General features: G+C 37.9%; 1 protein-coding gene across 6 annotated transcripts in view; it reads right to left on the bottom strand.

Moving 5' to 3' along the window:
- Positions 1–5,851: 5,851 nt before the first annotated feature.
- The window catches only part of grin1b (glutamate receptor, ionotropic, N-methyl D-aspartate 1b), a 31,581-nt gene continuing 24,603 nt past the window's right edge, over positions 5,852–12,829 (bottom strand). For 3 of the 6 annotated variants that reach the window (XM_051109069.1, XM_051109070.1, XM_051109072.1), the window contains 2 exons: positions 11,399–11,509; positions 5,852–7,409 (listed from right to left, as the gene is read on the bottom strand). In XM_051109069.1, the coding sequence (XP_050965026.1) occupies positions 7,344–7,409; positions 11,399–11,509 (177 nt within the window). In that variant the 3' untranslated portion in view covers positions 5,852–7,343. The remainder of the gene's footprint in view (positions 7,410–11,398; positions 11,510–12,829) is intronic. The other 3 variants (XM_051109071.1, XM_051109073.1, XM_051109074.1) reach the window with 1 other exon arrangement.

The following is a 12,829-nucleotide window of genomic DNA, read 5'->3' as shown; positions in this document are numbered from 1 at the left end:
CTAACAAGCACGTTATTGGGAAAGGTGATTGCAGAGATTCATAAAAAAAAACTTATACTCACCTGTGCTGTAGGTGAAGCTGGATCACGAATGATTTGCGCGAACATAGACACATTTATATAGATCGGGAGGTGCATGCATTTCCTTCACAAACAACGTAATCCACTGCATCTTCAGTGGCTGAGATGTCGGGAGTAAATGACGACCACTTTGTTCATTATTACAACACAACACTTCAGTCGCTCAATCAGAGATATTCTTGTCTAACTTCCATCCCTGCTCCAGCATTGAAACAATGGAGGTCGAACTGTGACAGCTAATCTGAGGTAAGACGCTCATGTCAAACAACTATCGTGTGAGTGGCCTCTGTCGGTGTGACGGCAGGCATCTGAGAATGGCTCGATTTGAAAAAGGGATATTTTTTTACAGATCAATTAAAAACCACTGCATGGATTTTTATCATTATAGGGTAGATTTGTACATACACTGCCAACACACATTAATGTTCAAACAACATGAAAAAAGTGAACTTTGCATCCGATGACCTCTTTAATTAATACTGCTCGTACGTATATTTACCACCTATTAACTTTAGTTTGTCAAAATATTGCACCCGTTCCTGTTAACTAAGTCCTTCTCTATATGATTTATAGAGATATTTTTTCTGTGGTCTAGACAGCATTAATTAGCAGAACAACATATTCAGTAGTGCATTAAGTGTGCAATCCACGCTGTTTACATCCGAGTATCACCAATATGGCCGTGCATCTGGGTAACTGACCAAATCGTGAAGTGCAAATCCTCTACTAATGTGGTTGATAATATGGTAATTATAGTTTTACTTTGGAAGACAAAATACACAAACTTCTACATTAGGCAGTTTTGAAGTCTGTAAAACCAACAGACCGCTTCTTGAGAGAACACACACACACACATACTTGTTAAACTTAACTTTTAAATTTTATTTACTGAGGTGTGACGGTTAGCCTTACAATAGTCTATGTTGTCACCTTTTGTCACAAAAACGACAACGCATTTTGTGTAAGTTGTTCCACACACAGTGTCTGACAGTCATTTGCACTCATACTGAAAGTTATTCATTGTATACAGTTCATGCTTTGAGGAGTGTTACAACAGCTTTTGTTTTTTCCGTTTTTTGATTCTGTGGTTAAGCTGGTGTCTGAAATGCAAATGTGTGGTGTTAAACAGACATACATGCTGCATGGCAGGTTGTGTTGTATCAACCATGAAAAAGATCTTGATGTTTTTAGACTAGGCTTATCTCTAAATGTTGCAATAAAATTGTATAACTAAGATGGTAAACAAATTACAAAAACATTAACGGTGTGTAAAAGGAATGTTATCACACTGAGCTCATACTGTACTGCAGGGGATGGAGTGTATTGGAAACCATGAGCAGATGCAGAGTCATTCATCATAGAAATGACTGTGCTTCTGTGCCAAGAACATTTATTTTAATATTTATTTTAACAGGGCCTGCATTGTACAAAATAAACACAAATTAAAACCACAGACAATATGAAAAATCGAACAGGACTGATAGAATTGAACAACTATTTACATTACTCTACATAATTATATTATTTGTATGTCTACAAGTGCTACTAATGATTCATGTTTACATTACTGCAGTATTTTGTCTTTTTATGTTAGGTTAAAGATAAAGTTAATAGCTCAGAAGTTGATATATAGCTCTGCGGATGAAATAAACGTTGTCTTATATATGTATTTCCTTTCTCTCTCCCTCAGTCTCTGTGTGGCCTTTGGAACAGTCTTTGGAAGCGGCTTTATTCAGCCTCACAGCTTCAGGCTGGTCCATATGAAGAAAGCCTCTGACCATCCATATCAAACAGCACATACTGAGAACTGTGCTCCGGGTCCTGGCACATGTGGTTAACAATGAAACACTGGTAGTTCCACAGCAGAAGCAGCACCATGCCACACAGGGCCAGCAGGACCAGGCTGACCAGCAGGAGGCGCTGTTTGTCCAGGTAGCATCCGTTCTGACAGCTCTCGTCAGTGAGATGTGTGTACCTCCACAGAGATCTCTTCAGCACAGATCCCGGGCGCTGATGTGGATACAGAGACACGGCGAAATCTTTTGTTTGTGCTGCGCTCATTGTACGGGGAGTACTCTTACAAGCTGCTTGCTGTGGGAAAAACAAAGTGGTAGGGCCGCAGAGATGAGATGAATATTGCAGTTATGTTGCACAGGTCTTGACTTGGGCTTTTGTGATTTTGTCAGTCATAAATATGCAAACACAATATTCTCAGATATATAATTCAGCAGTGTTAGAGAATAAACCCACTACATTTTTAGTTGCATAAAAGTAGTTTATTTATTTTGGTAATAGTGTTGTTTTTACAAAGCAGAGTTTCATAACCCCGGGTAAAAAAAAAAAAAAAAAAAGACTGGTGTGGAATGTTTCGGGGTTTTAGAACGACGGTAGGCGCACTGTGAAAAGTATTAGAACCTCTGATTCATTCTAATGAATCGTTTCATTCCGACGATTTATGTAAACGAACAGAATCATCAATTGAACTCACTGTGCTATCATTTCAACTAAGTTATTTCAATTAGAGAGCTTTTGTTGCAGTTAAGGCATTGTGAAAAGCCCAGTAGTATTAGAACCTCTGATTCATTCTAGTGATTCGATTCGTTGTGACGATTTATGTAAAGAACAGATTCACCAATTTCACTCCCTACATACTGTAATTTCTACTTGGTTATGTAAATTAGGGTGTTTTGTTGCAGTTATTCTGGCGCTGTGAAAAATCCTGTAGTATAAAAACCTGATTCATTCTAATGAATCGGTTCATTCTGATAATTTAAATGAACAGATTCAATTTGACTCCCCTTTTTGACTCCCCAATTTGACTCCCCTCTACGTGCTTTAATTTGCTTATGTAAATTAAGGTGTTTTGTTGCAGTCATTTAAGGCATTGTGAAAAACCCTGTAGTATTAGAACCTCTGATTCATTCTAATGAATCGGTTCGTTACAAAGATTTATGTAAATGAACAGATTCACCAATTCGACCCCCTATGTACTAAAATTTCGTCTTTGTTATGTAAATTAGGGTGTTTTTGTTGCAGTTATTTTGACATTGTGAAAAGCCCTGTAGGCTATTAGTAGAACTTCTGATTCCTTCTAATGAATCGGTTTGTTCTAATGATTTATCTAAATAAACAGATTCACCCATTTGACTCCCTACATACTATCATTTAGACATGGTTATGCAAGCGAGGGTATTTTTGTTGCAGTTATTTTGGCGTTGTGAAAAGCCCTGTAGTAGTAGAACTTCTGAATCATTTTAAGGAATCGGTTCGTTCTGAAGATTTATTTAAATGAACAGATTCACCAATTCGACTCCCTACATACTATCATTTTAACATGGTTATGTAAATTAGGTTGTTTTTGTTTGCAGCTATTTAGGCATTGTGAAAAGCCGTGTAATATTAGAACATTTTATTCATTCTAATGAATCAGTTCGTTGGATGATTTATGTAAATGAACAGATTCATCAGTTCGACTCCCTACATACTATAATTCTGACTTGGTTATGTAAATTAGGGTGATTTTGTTGCAGTTATTTAGGCATTGTGAAAAGCCCTGTAATAGAATCTCTGATTCATTCTAATGAATTGGTTCGTTCAGACAATTTATGTAAATTAACAGAATCACCAATTTGACTCCCAATGTACTATAATTTCGGTTTATGTAAATTAGGGTGTTTTGTTGCAGTTATTTAGTAGCCAATTTACATGTTCAAGTTTGATACTGTCATTCTAAAAACAAGTTTCTTTAAGGCTCTGATTACATTAGAAATTATACCACTGGATAATTTTAATTTATAAAAACACATTCCCCTTGGTAACTTCAGTATAGTTAGATACTTTGTTTGTAGCTTGTAGCTAACTACTGTTTCAAAACCGTAGCTTTATTGTAGTTAAGCAACTTAAAAATCAGATTCACTTGTAGCTCGTCAAGTTCTACTTTAAAGGTTCCCAAACACTGAAATTTGTGTATCTTACATTGAGTAGGTGTAAGATAGGTATTTTGGTCATGTTTTTGATCAGAAGATTCTAAATAGAAGAGTTATATTGAAAGGGCAGACGTGTTATTACACAGCCTTTGGCTTTTTCGACTGAGGGGAGCATCAAAAACACCCTAGTTTACTGAAATATCACATTAACTACATAGATACCGGTGAGAGGTAAATACGCTGGTTCGCCTACCATGGCAGCGATAAAACAGCACAAATGCAATATAAACACCAATAAAAGCCTACCTTTCCAGTTGATGTGGAAGCTGTAGGACTGCTAGCTTACGAAGACAAACAAGCATCGGGTTGCAAGACGCCCCAGGGTTTGTCCATTCACTGACCTGTACTCCTGTTTGGATTACTTCTGCTCAAAATCTCAAAACAAACAGATGAACAGCTCCTCCTCTCCTGTCTTGGCACAACACCTTCTCCACACCAGATTGTGACCATGCATGTCTGTTTAATGTGAGAGGCGGATTGTGCAATGATAATTAATTTAATGTGGTTTAAAAAATGATATCTTCCATGCATCAGAGTGTTAAACCAGTGGCTGTGGATATGAATGAATATTCCCCACAGTACAGTATTTTTAGGATACGTATTGTAAGAGAACTCAAAACTGCTTCCACAGATTTCAGAAGGCCCTGAAAGATTAAAATAGATTTAGTCAGTTGTTCTTTGCTTTGATCGTGACAGTGAAACAAATGGCTATGCGTGCTTTCATGCTGTGCAATATCCCCATGAGAGCAGAGCGGTGCCAAGATACTGATGATAAACATTATCATGGCGTATTTCAGATCTTTTTGAATAATGAATGTAGGCACTAAAATGTACTGATTTTTGTTCATAGCGGTTAACCCATTAAATATGTAATATACAACATATTCACATCACAAATAGCAATGCAAAAACAATATGCGCTTGCTATTTAACCAAATATTTTAGTAGTGCACTCATATAGAAAAACGTAGTCATTCAGTGTGAAATTTCGCTTATAGAAGCTATTTATAGAGTGAGCCGGCTGACCTTTGCTCCTAATCTTGTAATGAATCCTCATATCTGATTTTCTATATTTATGAAACACTCGCCCACCACTTCTGCACTGTTTTATTAAATAGTTATGAAGTCATTGATTTTATGAAACTTCAGTCTTACTTGTTAAAGCAGGGTAGAGAATAGCAAGCATGAAGTTATTCAATCCAAGCTTCATTTTTTTCATTTGATACATATTTTATTGGCACACTGGAGTATAGCAGTTATACATTTTTTAAACATATATCTTTGTTTGAATTCAATTGTTGTTGTTTTTTTTACACAAACAGTATTGGAATAGTCATCAAAAGCACATTTGGTGGTCGAGAATATGGTGAAAGCAGATTTAAATGGCCTTGCTGTATCTTAAAGCTTTAGAAATAATGCATGTTTGCATACTACAACAGTGAAAGGGTTACATTGCTTTGTTTGTCAGAGATGTGCTTCCTCTTGAGGCTCACAAGTACTTCAAGCTGCACATTTTAATTTATTCCTGCCACCGTCGTGGGTTTTTACCACACAGATTCCAATTACAAGATCAAATATTAGCTTGATGGACACAGCAGTGCATATGGCAGCATATATTTTGATAACTATAGAGAATTTGCGTATCTGCTTAAACACGCTTCATAACGAATTCACCTTCACATAAAGCAGTTCACAGTAAAACTGGACTTTAGACACTTTGCTGAACCCAAGCTGACAGAATATTTTCAAGCAAAGACCACCAGACCCTGAATTATGATTCTAATGTTTTTCTATAAAACTCTCGATTTTAATCTAAAACATATATTTTTCTCATATTAATGTGTTCACCTTATAAAATAGCTCCATTACTGTTACAGTACGCGCAGTTCACATTCTAAACTTCTCACGATAGTTAGCAAAGCCCTCAGATTGATTGTTTGAGACAAACGATCTATACTAATACGCCTATTATTGGTCAGTATACTTTTAAAGCCCACAGAAAAAGACGACTGACTCATATTATAAATTACCACTTTTGCCGGTAACCATTTAACTAGTCCACAGAGCAAAAGCTCGACGACAAACAATGGAAATAGCATCTAGTGTTATTATTACACACAGACAAAATAGAGTACGGCTCATATATTATGGTGACATGATGAAATATATAATGCGAGGAAAGGTTCCCAGCGTGGTAGCAAAAAGACGCTAGCTACCAGCAACAATAAAACAGAAATTATTACAGGGAATTTCAAGCAAGGTTCAAGATGAAGCTCAAAAGATCCTGTATTAATATCTGCTTCATTACATCTACGCCACTCTTTACCATAAGCGGGTTCCTTTCGTTCGTTTGAAGTTTCGTCGTTAAACTTTTACGACAGGCTTAACAAGGTCGGATCTGCTACATTAGCCCCTGGCTAGATAGACCCCGTATTATATGCTGTAATTCAAATAATTCTCGTCGAAAAGAATTATTGTTGTACAAAAGATAAAAAAAACATAAATGAATAAATAACATCCACAGTATGTGTCCGAAGCAACCTCAGGAGAGTGTTTTGAAGACGGCAGTGAAGGGAGAGAATCGCATATTAGGAAACAAAGTGTACAGCAAAGTGCAACGATGATCAAAATGTGCCAAACTTTCACCTACAGTATTATTTCTAGCAACGCAATTTCTACCCTAACCTACTTTTTCAAATCTAAATATACAAAGAAGTCGAAGATATGTTTTGTGTTTGCTCTTTTCAAATGGGAGAACATCAAAACACTACTGAAGTGTTGAGATACGCTACATATATCTTAGGTGGAGGTAGAAAGACTATATTACATATGTACTGTATGAAACATAAGTATGTCTGTATCACAAAAGTGAAAAACTATTCTGTATTATTATTATTTTTTCTGGTTAAGACTGAATGATGACCTAATGTGGAGAAACGCAAGCCTGAATATATATTTACACATTTCACAAAAAACTCTTTAGATATGTGCAAAAAATTGTAAAAAGTGAAGCACTTTGTGTGTGTGTGTGTGTGTGTGTGTGTGTGTGTGAGAGTGTGTGTGTTGGTCTAGTGTGAACTGTGTGGCAGTGTGAATTTGGCACAGTGTGTCCATACAAGTTTCACATCCAGTGTGCATATGCTGACACGGGGTGGATTTTGCTCAAATGTAGGTGCTGAAGGTGTTGTCTCAAGCTGAGCCCACCGCGTCCTGCTTTTCCAGTCTTTCTCTCTCTCTGTTTCTTTCTGCCTGTCATATTCTCTTTTTCTCTCCACTTTCACACCACTGTGCTCACAGAGGGGTCTGACAGGTTGAGCTGGCCGGTAATGTCCGTAGGATATGGCTACAGATGAGGAGGAAACAGAAAGAGGGAATGTAAGAGCATATATATTTGCATAATCCTAATATGCACTATACCTCCCGTGGCCAGTGTTTAGTTCATGTTGTTATGACGGAGGCGATCTCTCCACCCACTGTGAGCCATGTTTATCTGTCATCTAGAATCATTTGGCTGCGTTTTAAAAAACAGACAGGCCTCCTCGGACTGTCATAAGATAAATGGACTGAACAAGGTCACGAATTCATTACTGCACATTTGCTTCCTTACAGGATCATTGCTCACGCTTATAGAATGTGCTTCCATAAACGGGTACCGTATATCACATGCGAAAATGTCTGCACAAGAAACCTCTAATGGCACAAACGAGAGCGCTCTGTCTCCCGGCCCACGGCTAATAATTTACCTGACCTAGAAGTATTGTCTCCATAGTAACTGTCCTAATGAAATATGACAGCCGGACCTGATATGCAGCACAAGGTGCAGTTTATTCCAGTTCGACACAGGTTTCACCCTCAATAGCTCTCTATGATTCTATAGTATTATTGTACTAAAAGGTATATTTATTGTCATACTCTCCACATAGGAAAATATTATACTCATCCATATCATTATTCCAACCCTAGATGGATTTCTTTCTTCTATGGAACACAAAAGGAGATATTTTGAAAAATGTCTCAGTGTGTGTACAGTTGAAGTCAAGTTTACATAAACCTTGCAGAATCTGCAAAGTTTTTACTTGACCAAATTTAAGAGGGATCATACAAAATGTATGATATTTTTTTATTTAGTCCTGACCTGAATATGATATTTCACATAAAAGACGTTTGCATGTGTTCCACAATAGAAATAGCTGAATTTATAAAAATGATCCCATTCAAAAGTTTACATACACTTTATTCTTAATATTGTGCTGTTACCTGAATGATCCATAGCTGTGTTTTTTTTTTTTTTTGTGATAGTTGTTCATGAGTCCCTTGTTGGTCCTGAACAGTTAAACTGCCTGCTGTTCTTCAGAACAATCCTTCCGGTCCCACAAATTCTTTGGTTTTTCAGTATTTTTGTGTATTTGAACCCTTTTCAACAATAACTGACATATGACATGAGTCCCTCGGTTGTTCTCAGTGTGAAAAAATGGATCTCATAATCATACAGTCATTGTTGGAAAGGGTTTACACAAAAATGCCGAAAAACCCAAAGAATTTGTGGGACCTGAAGGATTTTTCTAAAGAGCAGCAGGCAGTTTAACTGTTCAGAACAAACAAGGGACTCATAAACAACTGTCACTAAACAAAGAATAAATAAATAAATAATCATTAAGGTAACAACTTATTTTCTCATGTGGACTATATGTAAATGTCTTTTATGTGGAATATCTTATTCAGTTCAGTACTAAATAAAAAATAACATGCATTTTGTATGATCCCTCTTATTTTGGTCAAATAATTAACATTGTGTATGTGTAGACCCAACTGCTTTTCAACGAATGGGCAAATACATTGTTCGAAATATCTAAGTGTGTATTCGGCAGAAGAAATAAAATCATACAAGTTATAAGCAGGGTCAGAAACTAACAAGGGCTTGTGGCAAAAATGTCACCAAAATGAAAGAAATGCACCATACATTCAACACAAAGGGGCAAAAATGCCCCTGCACAATTAAACGTTTTACAGCTGTCGCGATTAAAATGAAATGTGAAAATTAATAAAAAGTGCTGATTCATGTAATTAAATTTAGATTCACTCACACTGCATCAGATTGCTTTTACACATTGTTTTGTGCAGCGTTGAGCCTTATAACCAATCAAAGTGTTTCTGTTGAATGCATTGGCCAATCAGAAGCGCTTAGGTTAGTTAGCGCTGAAAACGCGCCAATCAGACGCCGGAACATTTGTTGATTGTGCACACTCACGAATTTTATCATCATAAACAACACAGTGCAGATATAATGTAAAAAAAATATTGATTTCATAGCTTCAGTGATTATAACAGGAGTTTTTGCATAACTTGTGCTAGACTTGGCTAACGTCATGGACCGATATGTTTCTGAAGCTATGAAGCCAGAATGTAACGTGCCCAAAAGGAAAACAAAAAATGTTTTCTATATCCATATTAATAATCATTATTACAATATAAAGAGCAATAATCTACAATAATAATTTTGTCATAATACTGCAGCCCTATGAGTGCCTATATAATTTAGATACAATTTTAAACAGTCTTTTGTTATTGACAACAGTAAAAATACTGATCAAAGTAATTGGGTAAATTTAAGTATTTGACATTAAAGAAAGCATATGGTTTTTATAATAAGGAATAAGGGAAAATCAATTTCAGGGGGCAAATTTCTGACCCTGGTTATGAGGAAGGGTTACTGAAGATGTTCATTTTTGGGTGACCTGTCCCTTTCATTCACTACAGCTTTGAAAATGATTGATCTAAAATTAAGTTTACACAATGTAGTTTTGTATATATATCAAAAGAAGTGGCTTTAGTGGGTGTTGTGATACCCTCGCTCATAACAACGTTGTTTATGGTGTTCCAAGTCAATTGTGAGTCATAACCACAGCGCTCCCTGTCTACAAACAGGGGAACAGCTTTAGAGCTCTATTCTACAACAACCAGAAGGGTCATGCTGGTAGAGGAAGAGAGAGGCAGTGTGGCATGTGGTGTGGACACCGACATTCAAAACGCCATTCAAATCCATTTATAAAAAACACTGATAGAAAAGAAAAGGATGATTAGGACTGTGATGGGTAAACATCAGTTCAAAAAGACATTTTGGCACCGTTTAGCTAGTAGACTTTGTATCTGCTCCTATTCTGCCTTCATCTTCGGAAAATGTCATATCAGGTTTTGTTAAAAAAAAAAACACACATTTTGCACCCTCACCTCTGTAAACCATCTTACTATTGTGAGGATATTGTTTTTCCAATCAGAATAAGTTTTCAAGTTGAGGGTGCATGCAACAAAGCCCCAGGTCAGTCATTGCCATAACCAGAAAATGCCTAGCGAGCAATTGAATAAGAATTCAGCCTAAACCAATTAAAGTAATGCAATGAAATAGTCTGTTTGTGCTTGCACATTTGTTTATATTGAATCCTCAGAGCTGGTAGGTGTTTGGTTTGAGAGCTTTGTCTTATTAAACCTGTGGGACCGAAGAAACACAATGAGGAGGCGTTTGTGTGAACGAACTCATTTGGGAATCTAGCTCTGAGAGTTCAATACATTGTAAACGTAAACCCATCTTAGCAGCGTTTCCTGAAAATGAAAGGTGTTTTTTTTATTCATAGAACTGCAAAGAAAACATTGGATGGTTAAAAATAAAGGGATCTTGGTAGTGCAGGCCTGCCGGGGGAACAGCCCAGGTTAGGTTATTTTAGCGTCGCTCGTCTTTGGCCGTTAGCGGCGATACCGTGCGTCGCGGGAGGCATACAGGGTGACTTTGTGACAGCAACCACATAAAATGGGACAATAAAAGAAGGATGAGGCACATGGAAATAACCGTTACAGGACCGAGCGGTGAGAGGAGAGACACACGAGTACACATAAAGAAAGGAGAAAAGAAAAGAGCACAAAGTAAAGTCACATCCAGGTTAGGCGCGGGAGAAAGACCAGCACAGGCGCTTAGAAAGGAGAAGCTACCTCGCCCCCTCCTGCAAGGTCAAACCCACAAGCCCCCCAAAAATCTGCTCCTCGGTTCCCTCTCCACACTTTCCCTGGCCGCTAGATCCCTGATTGGGCTTTCCCAACAGATGTCTGGATGGAGTATAGATGGCTGACTGACAGACATGTGGCCATGACTGTAACTCCATGTGTGAGGGTGAAGATAGTCTGAGATGAGACGTTTGTTTTGGAGAGGAGAGATGAGATGACAGGAGAAAGGAAGAGAGTGAAAGAAACAGGGCAGGCCGAGGAGGAGAAGGAGGAAGAGAAAGAGGAAAAGAGCGAGAAGATAGAAGTACAGGCAGGGCGTCATTTTCTTAATCTTCTTACCGTGTCTTTGGACGACCTACGTCTCTTGATGTTGGAGGCCAGGTTGGTACTGATGGACCTAAAAGAGGCTTTCTTTTTGGGGTCGGGCTCTGCTCTACCACTTTTCCTATCCTAAAATAAATATACAGTATATGTAGAACAATTATTCGTGCTCTCTGGAAGAGCGTGTTTGGTTTCCAACCATCACCACCCACCTCGACTACTAATGGTACTACCCTGCTAATTTTAGTGCTTATCACAATTAACATGGTGTCTCCTGTCCACTCTCCATCTCCATCTTGGCTGAGTCAGAACGGTGCTTTCGCGCACCCACAGCGCTCTACAAGGAAAGAGCACACTGGCATAGACTGGGTGAGAATATGTACATAACGTCTTACTTCCACTCTTTTAAAATCCTGACACTCTAGAGAGGGGAGGAGGAGGACTGCTGTGGATCGTGTGAGCGGACCACACTCATCCACAGTTCTGCAACTCCGTAAAATGGAAAGCCAAAGCATTAGCAACGGAAAAAAGCAAAATGAACGCAATCGGATGGGGGAAAAATAAAACAGGCTTTGTTTTGAAAGGGAGGAGATGTTCTGTTGTCAAGGAAAATGAACAAATCATCTATAAACAGTCGAAACTTAACACAGTTCCTTGGCATTATACCCTGGTGAGGGTATAATGGGCGTATGAAGGAAGGAGGAAGGGATGTGCCGGCTCATAAGAGGAGACGTCGGGAAGGGGGTTGGTGAATTCAACCAGAAGACATGCAATACATGGAACCAAAAAGGGAATGCAAAATGAATGACATGACAGTTGACCTTGGCTGGCACCGTCACTCCCTCATTGACTAGCACATTTGGACCCCTACAGTGAGCGACTCAAAATGTGACCCTCTGCAACTGCACTTTACTTTACAGCTATGTATGAATGTTTCTGCCACAAACAGGTTAGTAAACCAGGTTAGTTGATGCCAATGATGTATAAGAGCGTCCACAGTTGCTTTTCTTTAAAACCATTTTTTTAAAGGTTTGAAAAACATTTATACCATATTCAAAAAAAATTCTCGAAATGATGTCATGCTTGTGTAACTATCAATTACAGAACAAAAATAATCTTATACAAATAAGATGAAAGTTTTGTCATTAATTACTCACCTTCATGTCGTTCCAAACCTGTAAGACCTCCATTCATCTTTGGAACACAAATGAGGATATTTTTGATGAAATCTGAGAGCTTTCTGACCCTGCATAGACAGCAATGCAACTACCATGTTCAAGGCCCAGAAAGGTAGTAAGGACATTGACAAAATAGTCCATTTGACATCAGGGGTTCAACCTAAATTGTATGAAGCTACGGGAATACTTTTTGTGCACAAAGAAAACAAAAATAACATCTTAATTCAACAATTTCTTCTTTTCCGTGTCAGTCTTCACACTTGGTTCGATC

Source organism: Labeo rohita, chromosome 5 (genome assembly GCF_022985175.1).
Source record: "Labeo rohita strain BAU-BD-2019 chromosome 5, IGBB_LRoh.1.0, whole genome shotgun sequence".
NCBI classification, from domain to species: Eukaryota; Metazoa; Chordata; class Actinopteri; order Cypriniformes; family Cyprinidae; genus Labeo; species Labeo rohita.
Note: the sequence above shows the minus strand (reverse complement) of the source record. Positions and strands in the feature narration are given on the sequence as shown.